This window comes from Pipistrellus hanaki (assembly GCF_964339955.1).
Source record: "Pipistrellus hanaki genome assembly, chromosome: 10".
In the NCBI taxonomy this organism is placed as follows: Eukaryota; Metazoa; Chordata; class Mammalia; order Chiroptera; family Vespertilionidae; genus Pipistrellus; species Pipistrellus hanaki.
Window position 1 is genome coordinate 55,772,033 of NC_140512.1, and position 22,364 is coordinate 55,794,396.

At 48.7% G+C, this 22,364-nt stretch overlaps 1 protein-coding gene across 4 annotated transcripts; it reads right to left on the reverse strand.

The window, feature by feature from the left end:
* Positions 1–2,126: 2,126 nt before the first annotated feature.
* TSPAN33 (tetraspanin 33) lies at positions 2,127–22,126 on the reverse strand. Of its 4 annotated transcripts, none has more exons than XM_084896830.1 (8): positions 21,794–22,126; positions 7,835–7,892; positions 7,074–7,195; positions 6,712–6,786; positions 5,614–5,709; positions 4,203–4,331; positions 3,408–3,569; positions 2,127–3,198 (listed from the first exon to the last, which is right to left on the reverse strand). In XM_084896830.1, the coding sequence occupies exons 1-8, from the start codon at positions 21,893–21,895 to the stop codon at positions 3,097–3,099; spliced, it is 846 nt and encodes a 281-aa protein (XP_084752956.1). In that variant the 5' UTR covers positions 21,896–22,126; the 3' UTR covers positions 2,127–3,096. The 4 variants fall into 4 exon arrangements, with proteins under 4 accessions (XP_084752956.1, XP_084752955.1, XP_084752954.1 ...); XM_084896829.1 differs by having other exon boundaries at positions 7,074–7,198; positions 21,794–22,124; XM_084896828.1 differs by lacking the exon at positions 21,794–22,126 and adding an exon at positions 8,766–9,092.
* Between the last annotated feature and the right edge of the window lie 238 nt (positions 22,127–22,364).

The following is a 22,364-nucleotide window of genomic DNA, read 5'->3' on the forward strand; positions in this document are numbered from 1 at the left end:
CATTGAACGTTCTGCAAAACTGGCACTTCTGGACTCATCGTTGCTTAAATTGTAGGGTTTGAGGCCCTAAAAGAACCTAGTGGTACCTTTCTTGCCATGTCACTCCAGCCAAATTTCACCATCCTTTAAGTCAGCAGTCACCAACCTTTCGGACCTCACGGACCACCAGTGGTCCGCAGACCACCAGTTGGAAATCGCTACTTTCTTTTCTCTCCATTTCTGCCCATCCAGCCTGATATTCACTACCCCAACAATCTTCTTTGAACCTAGACTTAATAGCTATTCTAAAATACTAACGTTAACCTCACACACGGTTATTAGAAACACAGAAGTTCAGGGAGCAAATTAAGTTGAAACATGAAATAACAATAAAATTTTTTTTTTTTTAAATTGGGGCAATTTCCCCCCCTCCAGCATCAGGCCAAAGAGAAAGCTAGAGAGATACTGATACCAGAGACACTGAGGAACAAATCTAGCTAGAAACACTGAACCACACTACCAGCTTCTGAACATTTGCTCAGATTGTTTTAAGATCTGGGCTTGGGCAGAAATGGCCAACCTTTTGTCCAAGCCCAGAAGCCTAGATACTGAGAGACAGTGGAGACTTAAGTAAAAATGCAGCTTGGAATTTAAGAAACCTGGATTTGAATCCTGGTTCTATGGACCACTGTTTTTCTTTTCCTTTTCCCTTTTCTTTCTCCCCTCCCTCCTTCTCTATCTCACTCCCCCACTCCCTTCCTCCCAACCATCAAAAATATGTATTTATTGATTTCAGAGAAAGGAAGGCAGAAGGAGAGGGAGATAGAAACATTGAGAGACATCAATCTGCATGTGCCCTGACCTGGGAATCAAATGGACCACCTCCTGGTGCCACACCAGCCAGCTGTGAGCCCGTTTTTTGTTTTTGTTTTTGTTTGTTTGTTTGTTTTTGGTCTCTATCTTCAAGAGGCCCTAAAAGACCCTCCTGTCAGGTGAGCTCATCCAAAGGCAGTGAACGGGAAGATGTATCACTCCAACCCCTAACCCGAAGCACGGATTTCTGGGTCTGCGTCACCAAAAGAAGAAAAAGTATAAAACGCACGTCTCTGGAGACTTACTAAGAAAGCGTGCTTTTAAACTCCTCTCTCCCAGAATAAAAGGCCCTTGCTTTTAATTTTTTATTTGTGATGATTTTGTTTTTTTTTTCTTCTTTCCGTTCTGTTACTAGCTGGAACGAAATGTTGGCTGGGGCCCCGGGCGGCTGCTGGAAAGGCGCCCTCCCAGGAGCAGCAGGCTCGCCGGGGAGAGACTGGGGGCGGGGAGAGCGCTGCCTCCCAGCGCCGTGGGGATTCTCTCCAGTCTTTCCTGGGCTCCTTAATCGGAGCCCCCCGCCCCCGACAGCAGGGGCGGGCGAGCAGACTTCGGGGGACACTCACAGCGCAATGGGGTCACGCAGCCCAGCCCCCAGCTCCTCGGAGGGGGGTGCGCTGGGGAGCGGGTTCTGGCCGCCGCGGGGGCGAGGACCACCCACGACGGCCCCGCCCCGGCCCCGCCCCCGCCCTCCGCCGCCCGGCGGCCTCCCCGCTCGCCGCCCTTGCACGCTCCTCCGCCCTTGCACGCTCCTCTGGGCCCGGAGAAGCCCCGATCCCGGATCAAATGTTTCTCTGAGTCTTCTCCTGAGCAAGATGGGCTGTGGTGACCAGCTCTCCCAGATAAAGAAGAAAGAGGGGCTAGAGGGCCAAGCCTGGGAGTGAAGAGGTGGCTTTTCCCTCCTCGCTCCTGTCTCACGCAGGGAGAGAGCTGGACCGTGGTGTCCAGACATCTCTTTACCTCCCCCTCCCTACCCTAAAAGGTTTGGATGGCAAATGTTAGTTCACTTTTTTAGTCTGGGAAAAGGAAATTAACATTAGGCTTCGGGATACAATGAACGCATTTCCAGATCAGAATTGGCATCTTTCGACCTAAGCATGAGAGCGGGTTGTGGGAGAAGGGGGTACATCTGATAGACTCAGAGGGACATGGGGCCGAGGAGGGACAGCGGTATTTAGGGAGTCTCCAGTCCTCTCCTGGAGGGAGGGCCCACGCTGGGCCCTCTACCCTTCCCCTCCTAGTTGCCAGAATGGAAAATTCATGGAGTTCAGCTTAGCCCAGGTCAACAAACTTTTATTGCCACTGCTGGCTCCCCCTGCCCCAGCGAGATCCTTGCCTCTAACACTGTAGAAATACTGAGCTCTGGTGCAGGGGAATGGGGGCGAGAGGGCGGGGGTTTACCTCACCCCCTCAGTACACTGCCAAGCTTAAAGAACCCCTCTTGCTGGAGAGGGAGGGCCACGCTGGAGGGATGAAAAAGAAGGAATGGCTCAGTTCCACCTTTGCTGGCTGCAGAATATGGAGACCATGGTCCCGAACATTTTTCAAAGGGTGTCAGAGAGAGAGGGATGAATTTGGCTGCTGCTGTCTCCCCTTGCCCTTGCTGCCACGTTTCCATGGAGATGAGGGAGGGACAGGATGTACCTCACTCTGACTACCTGGGAGGATGGCAGGGCAGGCATTTAGTAAACATATTGCCTTCCATTGCTACCCAACACACACAACTGTCCCCAGCTGACCCCCAAGCTCACTGCCTGCTCCATTCCCTTCCCTTCTGGAGCCAGCACCATGCCAAATGGACTCCAGGCAGAGCTGCTGGGTCACTCCTCAGCCAGGTCTTGCTGGCATCAGTTGGATTCTGAGTGTGTCCGTCAACCTCAGTAGAGCAGTCGGTTATAGCGCCTCCGTGAAAAGCAGCAGCTACACCCTCATGACTCTGTGCAACTGCTGTTCCCAAACATCTGTGCCCAGACAAAACTTAAAAGAACATAAACCCTAACGGGTTAGGTAAGAAACAATACAAAACAACTTTAACAATACTGAGGGCTGGAAAGAGGAGCGAAGGAACATCTTCCCGAGACTTGAGCCACCTGAACACCTGCCATCAGCCTGTTTGGAGTTTGCTTCTTCCCACTGGGCTGTTGCCGGGTGGGGTGGGGGGAATCCAAATCTCCATTGGGAGCTGTACCCACTGCTGTTGGTGATGAGGCTTGCCCGTTGCCACAGTGAGGAGGTGCAGGTGGATTCTCAGTACCATGGGTCAGCCCGGTGCTGTTGGTTGTAGAGCTGTAGCTTGATCTGATCTTTGATCTGATTCACAAGGATCTGGGACAGCAGGATTCCCACCAGCTGGGAGAGGCAAGAAGGATTGGGCCCTCAGCAATGAGCAATGCCCTTGTTTTCCCTGACTCAATCTTCCCAGTTCGGTCAGCACCATCTCATCCCCTGCTCCTCAGCAATGTCAGTGCCTGACACCCTAGCTGATCCCAGGTGCCCTCCCCCAAACAAAGGAGTCTCTGCAGAAAGGTGGGACCCACAGGTCTTGCAGGGTAAGTTACCTGGGGGATGGCCAGGCCCAGTGCCACACCACCAAGTAAGAAGAGGTTGCTGTGTATCCAGTTGACCAACTTGTCAATACAGCCATTGGTGTAGATGACTTTACTAGCTTCCAAGTACTCAAGGGCTTGCATTCCTTGGCCACACATGGTGTTGATCACTGCCTAGTGAGAAAGTTAAAAAGCCGAGTGGGACTCCCATTCCAATCACCTTTTCTTTCAGACCATAGCTGATGGGCTTCCCACCCTTCTTTTTATTTATTTATTTTTTAAATATATTTTTTATTGATTTTTTACAGAGAGGAAGGGAAAGGGATAGTTAGAAACATCAATGAAAAAGAAACAATGATCGGTTGCCTCCTGCACACCCACTACTGGGGATGTGCCCACAACCAAGGTACATGCCCTTGACTGGAATCGAATCTGGGGCCCTTGAGTCCGCAGGCCGATGCTCTATCCACTGAGCCAAACCGGCCAGGGCCCACCCTTCTTAAAGCCCTGAATTGATAGAGAATACATTTGGAGGATGCTAGGTTATAAGTTGCTAAATGCAGGCTCCCTTCCTCGGAGAGATCCAAGTCCAGTTCTCTTTGCTTCAGAGACTCGCCCCTTCTGAACTCCCATGTGGGCTGCATGAGTAAAAGGCCATCAGATTGGGGTGAAGAAGAACATCTGACAGCTGTCCAACAAAACTGATTGGTTAAGCTAGGAAATGGGGATTCCTAACTGTGACTGTCCTAATCAGAAGGTAACTCAGATCACTGCCCGGAAGGAAATGAGGTGTGACCGTCTGCTCACCTGGTTGGGAGTAGGCAAGCAACAGGAGTAAGGCACAGAGCAACGCTCCCGGCTGGGATTGTCTTCTGAACAGTTGAAGTACATGTTCTGGGACCAGTCCTTGTAGGAAATCCCTCCACAGCAGCTGAACTGCAACAAAGCCCATCACAGAGGTTAAGAATCACCCACACTCACAACGAGGTGATCAGGAGAATTCTCAGAACAGCCAAAGTCCATGGCAAGCTTCCACTTGTAAAGGCAGGTTGTGTTTAACACAACCTTGAAACATGAGCCCAAGTTTTTCAATGGCCTTCAGGTGAAGAAGTTTTACACTTTAAACTATGAGTTTCTTGAGGGCAGTTTCTGGTTTTGAAGTCCTGAATAGCACAGAGCCTGGCAAAAGGAGGTGTTCAAAAACACTGATGGAAGTAAAAGGCTCAGTGTTGCAAACATTTGTGTTAATGTAGAGAAGACACAGGAGGAGGACCTGCAATATTGTGGGCCCATAATTACTCCATGAAAGCGAGTAGGACTAGGTCAGTGTCTATGATGCCAAGGGAAGGGGAACTCAACACTGGTCTCAGAAGCACTTTTATTTAAAATGTAGCTTTTGATTCATAGCGGTATTATTCACAAGAGCCAAAAGTTGGAACTGACTCAAGTGTGCATCAAAAGATGAATGGATATACATACAATGAAATATTGTTGAGCCTTAAAAAGGAAGGGAATTTTGACACATGGATGAATATTGAAGACATTATGCTAAGTGAAATAAGCCAGTCACAAAAGAACAAATACTGTGTGATTCCACTTATAAGTACTAGAGTTGTCAAATTCATAGAAACAAAAAGTAGAATGGTAGTTGCCAGAAACTGGGGGAGGAGGAAATGGGGAGTTCTTGCTTAATGGGTATAGAATTTCAGTGGGGGAAGATGAAAAAGTTCTGGAGGTAGATGGTGATGATGGTTGTACAATGTGACTGTACTTACAGCCACAGATCAGTACACTTAAAAATGGTTAAAATGGTAATTTTTATGTTATGTATATTTTATCACAATTAAAAATTTTTAATTTCCGAATAAAAGATAATATTAAAAAATCTCCCCAGTTCTTCATCATCTCCATAAGCAACCTCTTATCATAGTTTCTTACATATCCTTTCAGATTCCTTTTGCAAATATGAATACATGTTCTTTCCTCCCTCTTGTTTTATGCAAGTGGTAGATTACTATATATTCTGTTCTATGCCCTTAAAAATGCTTTTAAAGCACCCTGCATGGATTTCTTTTTCCAACCCCCTTCCCAGAATCCATTACTCCGGCAGGCAATGAAGAGGCCCACAGGCCTGGAGGGTGAGGCCTCTCTTGGGAAGGCACTTTTGCTCACAGCCACCCGGACCACTAGCTGCCCACCCCCACCTCTTAGCCCATACCTCTTTCTGGCCAAAATCAATGAGGTTCTGCAGGTCCAAGTCATCTCGGTAGTGCACAATGGCATTATTGATGATCTCACTCACTTTCCCTCGTGCCTGCCAGAGACAGAAGTAGGGAGTAAGAACACAGAGCTAAACCCTAACCTGCTCCTCCCTGCAGAAATCACAGCAGACAGCAGTGATCCTTGTTTAAGTTAGCTTTGAAATCAGAACCAGGTCCTAGTGATGGAAGAGAGCCAGTTCTGAAGCCCATCCATCCTTAGGCCCTCAGGCACCAGTGGACCTCCAAAGCACCACATTTCATGATAATCAAATATTTATCTACTTCTGATACTATTACCACCAAATACTTGCTGATTGATGCAAAGCAGAGGAACTTTTTTTTTTTTTTTTTTTTTTTAGCAGAAAAAGACTTACTAAGCTAAAGCACTGACCTCTAGTGGACATAAGAGAATTACATCTCTTTAGGCTCAAAACATCTACATTTATCATTTTAAGAGTTTACTAAGCCAGAAGGACTAGGACATGCTGAATGAATACAGTGGCTCTCAACTTCATAGTTCCTACCATGATCTCTTCCTTCTTGCTCCACTACTTTTCCCCAAAACATCTTCTCCATAATCCTATACTGTCCTCTACAATCATTTGCCCTTTGGAAAGGAATTTTGGTTCTTAATGAAAGGAACTATCACTGAATGACAGATCACACCCAGATGTGGTAAGCGCCGTTCAGACTCTTGTTTACTTTGCTCCTTCCTTCCTACTATTTATTCCAATAGACATTTCCCCCCAAAAGAAGTAAAATGCTCTTCATGTTGTCTGTGGTGCAATCATTTGCCGTTAAAGTTTGAAGATTATTTTGACTTTGTGTTCATAGAACTTACTTCCCTGCTAGCCTCTCAGATTGTCAGAGGGGGACAATCTTAAAGTCCTCTTTAAATATGGTGACTTTAAAGGCTATTCATTCATCCCTGAGGAGAAACTTTCAAAGGCTGATGCTTCTTGGTGCTGGGTTAGTTAATCAGGCTAATCCCAGGCAGAAACTTTCCCTTCTTCTTCTGGTTCACACCAGAGAAGGCCCTTGGCTCCCAACACTACCTTGTCTGAGAAGACGAAGCCCAGGACCCCGGCAGCCAGCTGTAGCAGGAACACGATGGTGAGGCAGAGTGAGAACTGTGGGGAGGGGGCAGGAAAAGGCAGCTGTCTGTTACCACGCTGGGCAGCAGCCCCTCCCAGGGCCGTGGGAAGTACTGAGGGACCCCAGGGTACTTCTCCCAGAGGACCCCCCTCCCGGTAAAGGGGTCACCTGGGCTGAACTCTACGGTGAGGAGTGGACAGCACCAACCTTGGGGGTAGGGTGGGACAGAGGAAATCGAAAGGTTGTAGGAATGGCACTGGGAGGCTGAGAGGCACGCGAGAAGGGGGCCTAGGTCTTCCTGGTGGGGCCGCTGAGCACTCACCGTCTGCAGGAGGCAGATGTTCTCACGGAGGGATCCGATGCAGCCACAGAAGGTGAGCAGAAACATGAGGATGCCCACCACGATCAGCAGGATGGCTGGATCCACAGCCAGGGCCCAGGCTGCTTCTGGGAGAAGGGGCTGTTTCTCAGTCTGAGCCTGGTGCCGACCCAGGAACGGGTGGAGGTGCCCCCCCCCCCCAAATGTTCTCCTCCCCTAGTGGGGGTGGTGGTGTCTAGTGTAGTTGGGTGAAGGTTATGGGGAGGCAGTACTTCCCTCTCAGGGGAGAACAAAAAGGGCCCAGCAGGGTTTGTGGCATTTAAGTTGAGGAACTAACAAAGTAAGAGCCTTCATTCCTTGGCTCAAGAAAGGAGTGACCACTTTCGCTCCAGAAAAGAATTGGGATAGTATTAGGCTCACCAGCTTTGCTGATCGTTTCTCGGAGATTTTGTGCACTGGAATGGGAATGGAGGCTGGGTTACTCCAGGACAGAGTGAGGGAAGGGCTGAAACCTCTGATTACTGTGTTCCCAGAGGCCTACCTTCTTTCCTAGGCATTTCCTAAGCCTAAAAGGCAGGTATATTTGCAGGGTTCATGGGAGGTCTGGGAAATCCAGGTGAACTGACGTGAGAACAAGATTTGGCTAGAGGGTGGTTGCTCCATTTAGTCCCATAGCTTATATGGGAAGGAGTGGTGCAGGGCTGAAGGAGACAGAGAAGGAAGAGCCCTAGCAAGAGTCGTAGGGAGACGGAGTCGTAGCTCACCTGTGTGCTTCATCAGCCGAGCATAGACTCCTATGGCCACCATCACCATGGAAATCACCTGCGGAGACAAGGGACCAGCTAGACTCCGGGATTTTGGAAACCAGCGGCCTGACCACCATTGGATAACCTTAAAGGAGAGTTGAGGTCTTTCCCAGGACCCAGAGATAAGCATCCTTCTCCTCCCCAGGGATACAGTTGATAGTTGATAGCGCTTGATTTTCATGAAAAGCTTTTACCAAGATTTTCCCATCCATCCTCACAACACAGTTATCTTGTGAGGCGGCTATTATCCCCATTTTACAGATGAGGAAATTACAGCTTACAAGGTGAAGAACAATGGCTAAGAACTTGGGCTTCAGAATGACTCAGACTTGGGTCCATGCTGGACAAATCTGGAGCCTCAGTTTCTGTGTCTAAAGGTGGGGATTAAAAACAACTACATTTTTAAAAAGTAGATGAAAATGAAATAAGATGATGTATGGAAAGTATGCACCACAATGCCCGACAATAGACTGTCATTACTCAGTTAACTAAGTTGCCCTGGGTCACACAGAAGCTCCATGAAGTTCCGAATTCTAACCCAGCTACATCCAAGGGCAGGTCTTAAAGTCAAAGCAGGACACGTAGATACTCCCAGGTCTCCGGCTTTCTTGAAGGTCAATATGATGTCAAATTCAAGAATTAAAGTGCATACCAAAGTGAAAGAATGCATGCATGAATGTGTGGGTGTAAGAACAGCAGAACTCCCTTGGCAAAGGAACTTTCTCTCTACAAACCCCGATTACAGTGTGGAGGAATGGAGGGAGCTAAGCCTTTTGAACTTCCTGACTACCCTGAGGGAACAACCCATCAGAGACCACCGGGGGTCCTCTAAGGGATCTTTCTGCCGCCCACTAAGGCCTCCAGGAGCGCAGGGCTGCCCAGTCTGCACCTCCTTAGGCTGCCTTTTCCTGGTCCCCAGGCTGGTGGCGCTAAGCAGCAGCTGGCTGTCACCATGGCAATAGCTGGGGCTGCGCTCTGGCTGGAGAGAGTTCTCAGAACAGGGTCTTGACCACCTCAGTCGGGGATATGGCTGGCTAGACTCCACTGTCCTGCAAGACAGAGACCAGCTGGAAAGAGCCATCGTGGGGCTTTCGTGGGAGAAGGGAATTAGACCCCTATAGCAGGTAACAGGGTCAGACTAATTCCTCCATAGAAAGACATTTTTTTCCTCAGGGGCCTCTACCGGTGTATTCAGCGGTAAAAGGGAAACCCTTATCCACAACCATGTCTTCCAGCCCCCTCTCCTTACTCGCAACCGTCTGACACTGTCTCTGGCTTCGGGCCAGATATGCTATCATCGGGCCCGCACACACTTTGCCCAGGGAGTGGCTTGTAGAGCCGAGGGTGGGGCTGGAGGTGCCAACGTGCTTCTTGTCCTAAGCACAACCGGGCTCAGGGAGCAACAGGGTGAGTGGGCGGCAAGAAAAGCGGAGGACGGAGATGCAGGCATCCCCCCGGCCCTGAGGCACAGCCCTTTGCCAGAGTGACGGAGCATCTCTGCCTGCTCGTTAAACACCACAGGCAATTACACTTCTGAATATCACTTTACTGGATCATTTAAAAATACGTATCTGCTCTTTATTTCTGTTGCTTTCAGGTGCCTCTCTGTTTTTTTTTCACATGTTAAATTTTCACAAGGGTGTATAACTTTCCACAAAGATGATCTCTAATTAAACCCTGACACAGCTAAAACAAGAGAGGGAAAGTGAGAGCCGCCATGTATCACAGGGTGGCTTAATTCCAGGCATGGGCCTGTAGCTAGAGCAGTTGTTCTGTCTCTGTTTGTGGTAGATAGAATAGTGTCCCCCCCCCAAAGACGTCCTGTACTAATTCCCAGAACCTGCGAATGTTACCTTATGTGACAAGAGGGGCTTTGCAAATGTGATTCAGTTAAGGCTCTTGAGATGGGGAGGTTATCCAGTTGGGCCCCATATTACCACAAGGGACCTTAAAGAGGGAGGCAAGAGGGTCAGTGTCAGAGGAGACAAGTGTGACAATGGAAACAGAGGTTGGAGTGATGGGGTGCCATGAACCAAGGAAATGGATTCTCCTGTAGGGCCTCCAGGAAAAAAACAACCATCCCTGCCAGCACCTTGATTTTAGGCCAGTGAGAGCTTTTTTGGACTTCTGAGCTCCAGGACTGTAAGAAGATTAATTTGTGTTGTGAGTTTGTGGTAATTTTTTACAGCAGCAATAGGAAAGCTAATACACTATCCAAACCCAGTTCATCAGGTGTTATGTACAAGGTACTCTGGGGGCTGCAAAGATGTGGTCCTTATCCTTAAGGAGGCGCATGTGTAATCTGGGAGAGGGGCAAGAGCCTCTATAGTCTAAAGCAGTGCTTCTCAACCTTGGCTGCCATTAGAATGGGGCGGGGGAGGGAGAACTTTTAAAAACTCCTGATGCCTAAGCTATACCCCAAAACAAGTATATCTGAACCTCTGGCACTGGAACTTGGTCAACAGTAGTTCCGATTGTATTCCAGGTGATTCCAATGTGTAGCCAAGTTTGAGAACCACAGCCTAAAACACACTCTGCCAGGGATCTAGAGCAGCAGCCACAAGCTATATTACAATCAAGAATAAGGCTTTAATGTTATCATTAATATTTAACATGATTATGAATGATCCCACTGATGCTGGTGCTCACCAGCCAACTCTAAAACCCCGCATTTCGGTCATCGATCTGCCTCTTTCTCCGGAGCCACACGCTGCCCTTTCACACTTCTATTCTTGCCCACATCTCCCACCTCGAAGTCTTCAAAGCTCCAAAATAGTGCTGTGTTGTTAATAGCAGAGCATTTAAAAACTGAATGGAGCCTCAGAAATGAGTTCTGCCACTCATCTCTTTTTACAGATGAGGCAGAAAGAGCGAAGTGATACTTGACCAAGTGCACATAGGTGCAGTGGTAGCATCTGGACTAAATCCAATTTCCAAACTCAGTTTGGTTCTCATTCCACCATATCAGCCTTTGCCACAAAACTCTTATAACACCCCACAGTATCACCAATGACCTCCTTTCATGATAAGGATGGAGATAAAGACACTTCTTATCTTAGAACAGCTTTTCATATGCTGGCTAGAATAAAATCTCGCTGGAAACTTTAAAAAAACTAGAACATAGTTTTTAAAATAGCTGAGTCCAGCAAAAGGCATGCTCCTGAAGAGTTGTCAATCAAATTATGTAAAATAACGTGCATGCACCAGTACCTTTATCCATATGTGGGGTGAGTAATCAACTAAAAATGAAAATAGCCATCCCCTGGGCTCCTCGGAAAGTGGCTGATTCTAGAACTGGGGCAGGAAATATACAAGATAAGCCTGGAGTTTCTTATAATAACAGAAAATAAGGAAATGCTCCAAAACAAGCAAAAACAAAACCACATATTGATGTGGGTAAGACAGAGGAACATCAAAATAAGGAAGTATGGGGTTATTTCCTCAAATATAAAATAAATGCCCATGAGTTCATACTGATATAAATGACTTAATAAATAAGTAAATGAGAGAAAAAAGACAAATCTCCCATGCAGGAGAGTTCCAAATAATTTATGTAAGCACTGTTCTCTTGAAGAGACAGAGTGTATCTCCCCACTCCTAAGTGTGGGCTGCACATAGTAACTTCCTTCCCAAGAGTACAGTATGGAAAGGCGGGGGGGGGGGGGACAGGGGCGCCAAACTTTACAGTGGAGAACCCTGACAAACATACCTCAGCCAAATGATCAAGGTCAACATCAACGAGAAAAAGCACTGGTGTGTGATATGATGTGATGGAAATGGCACTGCACCTCTGTGGTCTACCTCCCAAAACCCCGTAACTCCGACATAATCAGGAGAAAGACATCAGGCAAGTTCCAAGAGAGGGATATTTCTGCAAATTCTGCAAAGCATCTGACCGGTATTCCTCAGAACTGTCCAAGTCATCAAAACCAAGGAAAATCTGAAAAACTGTAACTAAATATAAAAAAATAAAATATAGCCGAAACTGGTTTGGCTCAGTGGATAGAGCGTCGGCCTGTGGAATGAAAGGTCCTGGGTTTGATTCCGGTCAAGGGCATGTACCTTGGTTGCAGGCACATCCCCAGTAGGGGGTGTGCAGGAGGCAGTTATCGATGTTTCTAATTCTCTATCCCAATCCCTTCCTCTCTGTAAAAAAATCAATAAAATATATTAAATAAATAAATAAATAAATAAATAAATAAATAAATAAAATATATCATTAAAATAGCCACCCTCCATTTATTAGTTTTGTATATCCTCATTTTTTATATCAGATTTTCTTAAACTGGGATTCTCTTGCATGCAACCACCAAAATGTAAAGCAGCAGATCTTAAAACTGTTCAGGTAACTGAGCACTGGGAGGCTACAGTGCTCTGTTGGTATAGCCTACTAGAAGCCAGGTGCACAAAATTCATGCACTGGGGGGGAGGGGTCCCTCAGTCTGGCCTGCACTCTCTTGCAGTCCGGGACCCCTCGTGGGATGTCTGCCTTCTCACTGCTCCTTACCTCTCGGCTTGCTGCTCCTTAGCACTGCCTCGGAGGCGGAAAAGGTTCCCACCACTGCCGCTGCACTTGCCAGCCATGAGCCTGGCTTCTAGCTGAGTGGAGCTCCTCCTGTGGGAGCACACTGACCACCAGCGGACAGCTCTTTCATTGAGTGTCTGCCCTCTGGTGGTCAGTGCACATATAGTGACCGGTCGTTCTGCTGTAAGGGTCACTTAAGGCTTTTATTATATAGATACAATTTTGATACGTTAATTTTTCTCTTAAGTGTTAATTTAGCTATTACTGTTATCTAAATTAAGTCCATGTTAACGTTTTTCACTTATCCTGATAATGTCCTTTTAACTATTTTCTTCTTTTTTCAGATCCAGGAGCCAATTAAGGATCATGCATTTAGTGATCAAGTCCTCTTTACCCTGAAACAGTTTTGCAGCTTTCCCCCTTTACTTTGTTTTAAAGATACTGACTCTTTTAAAAGTTGTGGTAAAATACATACACCACAAAAATTAACCATTTTAAAGTGTACAGTTCAGTGGCCTTACATACATTCACATTTCTGTTCAACCACCACCACTATCAGGTTCCAGGACTTTTTCATCACCCCAAATAGAAACCCTGTACCCCCTAAACAGTAACCATTCCCTCCACGTTTCCAACTCCTGGCAACCACCAACTGGCTTTCTGTGTCTATGGTTTTGCCTATTTTGCACATTTCCTATAAATGGAATCATAAAATATGTGGCTCTTTATGTCTGCTTTCTTTCACATAGCCTAGTGTTTTCAAGGTTCATCCATGTTACAGCATGTATCAGTACTTCATGCTTTTTATGTCCTAGTAATATTCTACTGTATGGATATAACACAATTTGTTTATCTATTCATCCATTGATGAACATTTAGGTGTTTTTTCCCCCCCACTCTGGGCTACTGTGAATAGTGTTGCTATAGATATCTGTCTATAAATTTTTGCTTGAATACCTGTTTTCAATCTTTTGGATACACACCAAAGAGTGGAACTGCCAGGCCATAGGAATGGGATTGCCAGGTCATATGGTAATTCTATGTTTAATTTTTTGAAGAATTGCCAAACTGTTTTTTTCCACAGTGGATGTACCATTTCACAGGCCCACCAGCAATGTATGAGGGTTCCAGATTCTCTACATCATTGCTAATCCTTATTCTGCTTTTTTTTTTGTTGCTGTTGTTAATCCTCACCCAAGGATATATTTTTCCATTCATTTTTAGGGAGAGTGGAAGAGAGAGGGAAAGACAAAGAGAAACATTGATGTGAGAGAGATACATCGATTGGTTGCCTCCTGCACCCACTTGACCCGGAGCCAGGGATTGAACCTGCAACCAAGGTACATGCCCTTGATCAGAATCGAACCTGGGACCCTTCAGTCCATGGGCCGACGCTCTATCCACTTAGCCAAACCAGCTAGGGCAACACTGACATTTTCTGTAAGTCCAGGCCTGTTGTTTGGCATAATGTCCCTCAATTTGGATTTATCTGATTGTTTCCTCACAATTCGAATCAGATGACACATTTTTTACGAGAATATGACAGGAATAATGTGTCCTCAGTGTGTCATGAGAGGAAGCACAACATAATTTCTATCATAGAAATAAGGAATGATCTACTAAGAGATGATGTGGATGTTAAACATATGTCTCTGCATCCCATAAAATAATAATATAGGCACTACTCTAACTAGTTTCCTATTTTCTATAATATTTGGTTGCTATTTGTCTTCTTTCCTTTGCCAATGGCTAGCATTAGCTGGTAGATAAGCAGCCACAGGTACTAATGTTCATGGGAGAGGGGGAAAAAAAAATTATCTTCATTATCTTGCCTCCTCCACCCGTTCCCCAACAAATTGGGAAAAGATGGCCACAATTTGATGTTTGTGAGAAACAACCTTATTCCAGCCTCCAGGACACTACTTCAGGGCCATCAGGGCTGGGAGAGGAAGGGCTATAGGGGCCTCAAGTTAAGGCCCTGAACAAGAGTTCTCCTGGCTCTAGTGCTCAAATGCCAAAAATCACAAACAGATTAGCTCTTGGGAGTCCATTTCTATTTTAAGACTAAGATGGTGTGTCAAGCCTTAAAGCATGAACCTATGAAAAGTCCTTGTAGATAACAGAAGTTATATACATATAACTGCTCTGTAAAGTATAATAATAAAAGCATAATATGCTAATTAGACCAGACGACCTTCGGGACGAAGCCGGGACTGCAGCCGAGGGATCTAGACAGCTGCTGAGGCAGCAGGAGAAGGATCCAGGCAGCGGCAGCTGCAAAGGCCTACTCTTGCATGAATTTCGTGCATCGGGCCTCTAGTAACATATAAAGACATCATTAATTATCATCTCGCTCTGGCTAATAGTAGGGAGTTCAAGACTGAAGGAAGCCAGGCTCTATCTCCATCTACTTGCTACTTGTCAGGAGAAGCACACATTCTCGCTCTTCAAGTTCACCCTCAACAGGTGACTTCTAGGAGCTATTTCTTTCTTAAAATTTTTTTAAAAAATTTATTTCAGAGAGCCGAAACCAGTTTGGCTCAGTGGTAGAGCGTCAGTCTGCGGACTGAAAGGTCCCAGGTTCGATTCCAAGGGCATGTACATTGGTTGCGGGCACATCCCTGGTAGGGGGTGTACAAGAGGCAGCTGGTCGATGTTTCTCTCTCATCGACGTTTCTAGCTCTCTATCTCTCTCCCTTCCTCTCTGTAAAAAATCAATAAAATATATATTTTTAAAAAATTTATTTCAGAGAGGAAGGGAGAGGGAGAGAGAGAGATGGAAACATCAATTATTGATCGGCTGTCTTCTACACACCCTGCATTGGGGATCAAGCCTGCAACCTGGGTATGTGCCCTGACAGGGAATTGATTTACCACCTCCAAGTTCATAGTTCAACACTCAACAACTGAACCACACTGGCCAGCCGGGCTCTGGAGCTATTTCTAAAACAATAGTAATAGACCAGACATGGGTCTAAACACTTTATATCACTACTAGAAGCCTGGTGCATGAAATTCGTGCACTTAGCCGGTGAGGGGGGGGGTGTCCCCTCAGCCCAGCCTGCACTCTCTTGTAGTCCGAGAGCACTTGGGGGATGTCTGACTGCCAACTTAGGCCGAGAGCAGGCCTAAGCTGGCAGTTGGACATCCTTAGCGCTACTGTGGAGGCAGGAGAGGCTCCTGCCACTGCCACTGAGCTCACTAGCCCCGAGCCCGACTTCTGGCTGAGCGGTGCTCACCCTGTGGGAGCGCACTGACTACCAGGGGGTAGCTCCTGCATTGAGCGTCTGCCCTCTGGTGGTCAGTGCGCGTCACAGTGACCAGTCCTTCTGCCATTTGGTCGATTTGCATATTAGTCTTTTATTATATAGGATTTCATTGCATTTTGACCCCAAGAAGGTGTTAGTATCTCCATTTTATAAAACTGATGTGGGAGAATTCCAATAACTTTCCCTGGTTCACTCAGTAAGTGAGTGGCTGAAGTGGGTCTGGAACGTAGGTCCTCATGGCCTCAGCCACATGGATGCCTTCCTCTCTCTGCCTCACAGCAACCTCAGGTCCAGTGCCTTCACCATGGGACGTATGAGATGGGAAGAAGCTGCCTACAGTTCTTTTCGGGGAGCAGCTGGCAATCTCCAAACTGGGTAGGGCTGAGGCAAGGGGAAGGAAGATAGCAGGAGGAAGTGATGGTGCCAGCAGGGGAAGTCCCTGGAACGGTGCCCCAAAAGGAGAAGACACAGCATCACCACACGGGGCCCACCAGTCCCCGAGAGAAAGCCCCGTCTTCCACATTCTGAAGTCTGGTTTGTGTGAAGTGGGTGCATCTGTCCCAGGTCCTCTCCTCTTCCTTGAAATGTCTTTCCCTTCTCTTGTGAAGGTGGCGGTGGAGGACAGCTGATATTAGAATGATTCCCTTTGTAGGAATCAAAATCCTGTTCCTCCCAACATCCCTGTGAGTCTGCACTCTGGTTTCTTAGACTTTCTGTTCTCATTTTGGATAACATCAAGGAAATCACAAACTGCTAGAGCTAATGCCGGGCGCAGGATCTGCACACACTGGTCCTTCTGAGGCCAACCCAGCACTGCTGTTCCTGGTTTCTGAGGTGGCAACTCTCCGTGTGAAAATGGCTTTTGGCTTTCTGAATTGGGGCTCTTTCCCCTCAATGTCTAGGGCCAACCCTTTAGCTTGCTTAGGCCATGGCTGTTTCGGTTTTCCAAGTTTACAAATGAGTCCACAAGGGCTCACAGTGGTCTAAACACTGAAACTCACGGCCCCGGAGTGACCAGCCTGATGCAGAGCCTGCTATGGAGACCCTGAGAGGTGCTAGATGTTCTCTTTTATTTATTTTTTCAAACACGGCTCGAAGTTTATAATTTCCTACTTGGTAGGAGGCAAAGAAGCTATTAGGGTAGTTAAGAAGGTAGGCATGTGACTTGACAGCAAAGGGTATGGTTCTTGTCTTCTTTTTTGGTGGTTTAAAAAAAACATTTATTGGGGTGACGTTGGTTAATAAAATTATATAGGTTTCAGGTAATAATTCTATAATGCAGCATATGTACATTGTCTTGTGTGTTCACCATCCAAAGTCAAGTCTTTTTCCATCACCATTTATCCCTCCTTTACCCTCTTACACCTCCTCCCAGCCCCCTTTCCCTCTGGTAATCACTATACTGTTGTCTGTGTCTATGAGGTTTTATTATTTTATTTAAAAAATTTTTTTTAAAATAAAAAGAATGTTACTACTTCACTTATTGCAGCTGCTTAATCTATGGGGAAGGGAGGGAGATGGGCTCTACTTCCTGTGTCTTTAGGTGTGTGTGTGTGTGTGTGTGTGTGTGTGTGTCTGTGTCTGTGTGTGTGTGTGTGTGTCTGTGTGTGTGTGTGTGTCTGTGTGTGTGTGTGTGTGTGTATGTGTGTGTTGGTGGCAGGGAGGGAGGGAGATGGGCTCTACTTCCTAGTGTCTTTAGGGGTGTGTGTGTGTGTGTGTGTGTGTGTGTGTGTTGGTGGCGGGAAGGGACCCATGCCATCCAGGAGGGTTTTTTGCCAGGCTTGCTGCCTGGTCATTTCCTCATGGCTTCTGAGTCAGATGATAACAGATGGTGCTGCGATGTCTGGGGCATTCTGAGTGCCTTGGAGACTCCAATTCTGTGGTCCTGGACAAGAAAGTGAATTCCTTGAAGAAAATACTTCACCGGAGGCCTGTATCAGCCTAGGGAGGACCTGAATGGGGGTCCATGTGTGCTGCATTGAAAGTAAAAAAAAAAAATTCCATGAGCTACCGATTGCATTTATACCTGGCCCTGAGGGAGGGGTGGTGTCATTTTTCCAGGCCTGGCTTGAGAGGGCCACAGGACCCACTGCGAAGGAGAACACAGCTGGGTAACCCCTAGCAGGAATGCTCAAGGACTTAACGTTGTGATGCATATGGACAGACTGATGTCCATGAGAGAGGAAGGAAGGGCATGTCCATCCTGTAGGATCTGCTCCCTCGTTTGCCATCCAGTAAACATCCAATAAACACCCACTCTTTGCCAAACACAGCTAGGCACTGAGGATACAGAAGTTAATCCATCCTCAGGAGCCTGAAGTCTAGAGGAGACTTAAACAAACACATAAGTGCAGCACAGATAAGGGGCCTGACAATCAAAGTACAACTAAAGCCCTGAGGCATGGACTCCAAGCAAGTCTGGGCTGAGGCATGGGCTGGAGGTCTGAGCTTCTGGATTCTGCCTGACTCAAAAGCCACCCCAACTGTTGCCCCAAGTGGGAAGAGGACCAACAAGAAAGGAGGTGGCTGCTGTGGGCAGTGCTGATAATGCTCCCGCTAACGTATGCCCACAGCTGATAAAGCACGTACCACCCCACTGTCCTCCCTCTGCACAGAGCTGTCCCTGTATCGGTGAGGAAAGGCAGCTGTTCCTCTTTGTTGTTGCTGTTAATCCTCACCTGAGTATATATTTCCATTGATTTTTAGAGAGAGTGGAAATGGGGTGAGGGGCATGAAAAGAGTTCAGTTGGTTGCCTCCTACACACATCCTAACCGGCCCCAGGGATCGAACCTGCAACACAGGTACATGCCCTTGACCGGGAATCGAACCCGCAACTTTTTGGTTAGCGTGAGCTTACACTCTAACCACTGAGAAACACTGGCCAGGGCAAGGTAACTATTTTTGAATTGAAGATTTAAATACAACTTTTGGTATCTTGGGAAAACTACTCCAAGTCATGGGATCCCAATGATTCTGGGGAGAAAATCAGAACTCCCAGGCAAAAGGGAAAGTGAGGTTTAAAATGGAAAGAGGAGCCGAAACCGGTTTGGCTCAGCGGATAGAGAGTCGGTCTGCAGACAGAAAGGTCCCAGGTTCGATTCCGGTCGAGGGCATGTACCTTGGTTGCGGGCACATCCCCAGTAGGGGGTGTGCAAGAGGCAGCTGATTGATGATTCTCTCTCATCAATGTTTCTAACTCTCTATCCCTCTCTCTTCCTCTCTGTATTAAAAAAATAAAAATTAAAAAAAAAAATGGAAAGAGGAGCCATTGGTTCTGGTGCCAAAGGAGCTTTCAGAGTCAGGCTCCAAATCCCGCCACGGGCAGGGCTCCTAGAGCAGCAGAGGTAACCTGCCACCACTGCCACCACTGCCACCACTGAGCATGGCACAGACGATGCTGGCTACCTTCCCAATGGATTCCAGGTGTGGTCACAAACATCACCCATACTCAGCTCCCAGGACACTCTGCCTGGAAAAAGAGTGGGTGCACAGTCCCAACCAAGGGTGCCTCCTGGACAGAAGAAGGGGGTTTGATTAGGATGATGGAAGTCTGCAACAAAGAAAACCCAGTAACCAGTCCCTGGAGGGGGCATGGGAAGAAAGATGACCCCGATCTGCAGCACCAGTGCTTCATCCCCAGCTGCACTTGTGGGGAATGGAACTCTGCAGCTCTGGGCCTGGGGGAGAACCGACACTCAGGAACACCCACCAAAAAGTGCCGTCCCGGGGAAGGCCAATGTGCCAGGCATACCAGGACACAAGAGAGATGGATCCTTAGATCCGCCCCAAGACTTGAAGAACTAAAACAGTCCCCAAAGTGATGCTGCGTTCATCTTTAAATAGTTCACAGATGCAAAAAAAAAAAAAAAGCTCTCTTTCGGAGTACAAAGATTGACAGAGGGGCAGATACCCTGGCTTCGGGTCACACAGTAAGTTGGTGCCAGAAAGAAACGCGTCCTTCGCTGTGCCATTTCTAGAGCCTTTGGCTTTTATGGGCCTAAAGGAGAACCAAGAAGGGGCTCTTCTCCAATCCAGGGTTGTGCCAGCTTGGCTGGCCAGGCCCTCGGACCTCGGATGAAGCATCTTTACCAAGGCAGATGGGTCCATGGAGCCAGGCCCTCTCCCTGGCTGCGGCCTCCCCAGGTCGTGTGTCTGGTAAGAGCGGGGTGGAATGGAGTGGGGAAGCCCAAGAAAATGACCATGAACATAAGTGCAACAGATGCAGCCAGCTGTTGTCGACACTGGGGAACCCAGATAAGAGTGTGGTGCCAAAGGCTCTGACGGAGATGCAGTCTTGGCTGAGAGGGGAAGTCGGCCTGAGGACCTGAGGTCCCGCGATGTTAGTGCTGGCACTGTCCTCGAGGATGGCATGCCGTTGGCCTGGCACACTCAGTGACCACGTAGGAGGGTTCTTCGGGACTTGCCCTTAGGTGGGGAGTTCCCTTTAGGATATCCCCAAGCCAAGGGGTGGTGAGATTTTCTCTTGTTCTCTTCCAATCTGCAGTTGAAGCAGAACCTAGACCATGGGAACCTGAGTTGTCTGGTTAGCTACTATAATAATACTGCAAACACTCTAGCTACAGTAGCAGCCACCTGGGCCAAGAGCTACCCCTAGAGGCACTGTGGGTGAGCAGGAAAGTTGTCAGATCAAGCCTACTAACCAGCTGTTGGGCCCTGGATAAAACAATGACCATCTCTGTGCTTTAGCTCTCTCATATATAAAATGCAGGTGCTGGACATGCTGTCTTCTAAATTTTCTCCCCCAGTTCTAAAACTGATAACTTGTTAAGAGCTCAAACTTCATTTTCCCCAGGACAATGGCTGAGTGTGAGCTGTCATCACCACTCTCCAAGATCTCTCTTATTTGTCCCAACAGGCTAGCACCTATGTGCTTCTGTGCTTCACACCACAGCCCTTGTGAAACCTTTGCAACAACTGGCTTAGATGCCGGGTCTGCTCTCTCTGCTCAGAAACATATTTTAGACGCATAATTACTCCCTCCTGCAAGTGTGAACTTAGGTCTCAGGCAGAGAGGGGCAAGCATAATGGGTACCTGGAGCGGCAGCTCCGGTCTAGCTGGAGCCGGAAGAAGAAAGGGGAATGGGGGTGAAGCTCCCCACATTCTCAGATCCAGAGGGGCCCGGGGACTCTGTGGACATGAAACAGGATGGAACTACATTTCATGACCTGGACCAGCTGGATTCTCCGTTCCGGCGGAGTATTTCTGCCATCCTTGATCAAACTGGGTTTGATTTGATGGAGGACGAGACTAAGGCCTACAGGGGTGAACACATTGGCCAATGAAGTCAACAGTTAATGGCAGGGTGGGCATGAGAAGCCAGGCAAGCCCAGTCCCATGCTTTTTCCACTCTTGCACCCCCAAGCAGAAGACTCTGAGAACACCCATGGCCTTCCAGCCCAACCTGGAGTCCCATCTAAAGATGCTGGAGGCCGGCAGACCCCAGGGGATGGCCTCTGGTCCTGAGAAAGGGGGGCAGAGTTTGGGAAGGCGCTGGGAAAGACATCCACACCTGGAGGCCCTTCCTGTCCCTCTCAGCCTTTGAGGCCAGGGGGCACCAGAGGCCTGCAGGAGGAAGAGATAAAAGCCCCTTAAGGGTTCTCTCTCTCTCTCTCTCTCTCTCTCTCTCTCTCTCTCTCTCTCTCTCTCTCTCTCTCTCTCTCTCTCTCTCTCTCTCTCTCTCTCTCTCTCTTCTTTGCCAGCAGGGCCTCCCAAGTCCCCAGGCCTGAAAGTCCCCCAGTCATGACTGTACCAGTGGGTCTGCTTTGGTCCAACAGGAAAGCAGGCAACCCTCTGTATCCCACCTCTTTGGCCTGACACAGACCCTCATCCGATGCCCAGAGAATGCCCCTAAGTCTTTCCCGAATCCCTTCCATCCCCTCCACCCAACGCCCCCTCCAGACACAGCCCTCTCCAGACACGGCGGCGACCCTGGGGTGTCCCTCCCCAGGATGGATCACCCCAAAGTGCCATCAGCCTAGGAAACTAGGGGGTGCCGCTCCCCGCGCCCGCCTGGGACCGGGCATCCCAGGACGCCCCCTCCCCGGCCGCGGGGGGCTGCTCTGCAGCCCGGGTGCCCCCGCGATCCCTAGAGAAGACTCACCCAGAAGAGCATGTTGAAGAAGAAGAGCAGGTATTTCACCAGCGGGCTGACGAAGGAGAAGTCCTCCCCGTAGGCGGCCGGCGCCCCGGGTCTGCGGGCCATGGTCCCGCCGCCGCCGCCCCCGGGGGCCTATCTCCCCGCGGCGGCCGGCCCACCTGCGCGCCCGGAGCCCGGGGGCATGAGCCGCGCCGCCGCCGCCGGAGCCCGAGCCGGAGCCGGGGGAGCCGCGCCGCGGCCGGGGGCGCCGAGCCCTGCGTCGGCGAGGAGCGCGGGCGGGCGATCGGCGCCGCCACCGCAGCCGCCGGGAGTCGCGCGAGCAGCCGCGGGCGGCGTGAGCGCGGAGACTCCGCGGCCGGAGGACCAGTCCCGCCCGCCCGCCGGGCTCCCGGGAAACCGGGCCCGCCCCCGGCCGCCCATTGGCGCGGCCGCCAGAGCCCGACTTCCCATTGGCGGGCCGCTCCTGTCACTGAGGGTCCTGCCATCCCGCTCCTCCGGGAGGAGGGGGAGACAGACACCTGTTCGGTGAGCGACAACTTGCCGAAGGGTCAGCGGCTCTGTCTGCCTCCTCCCC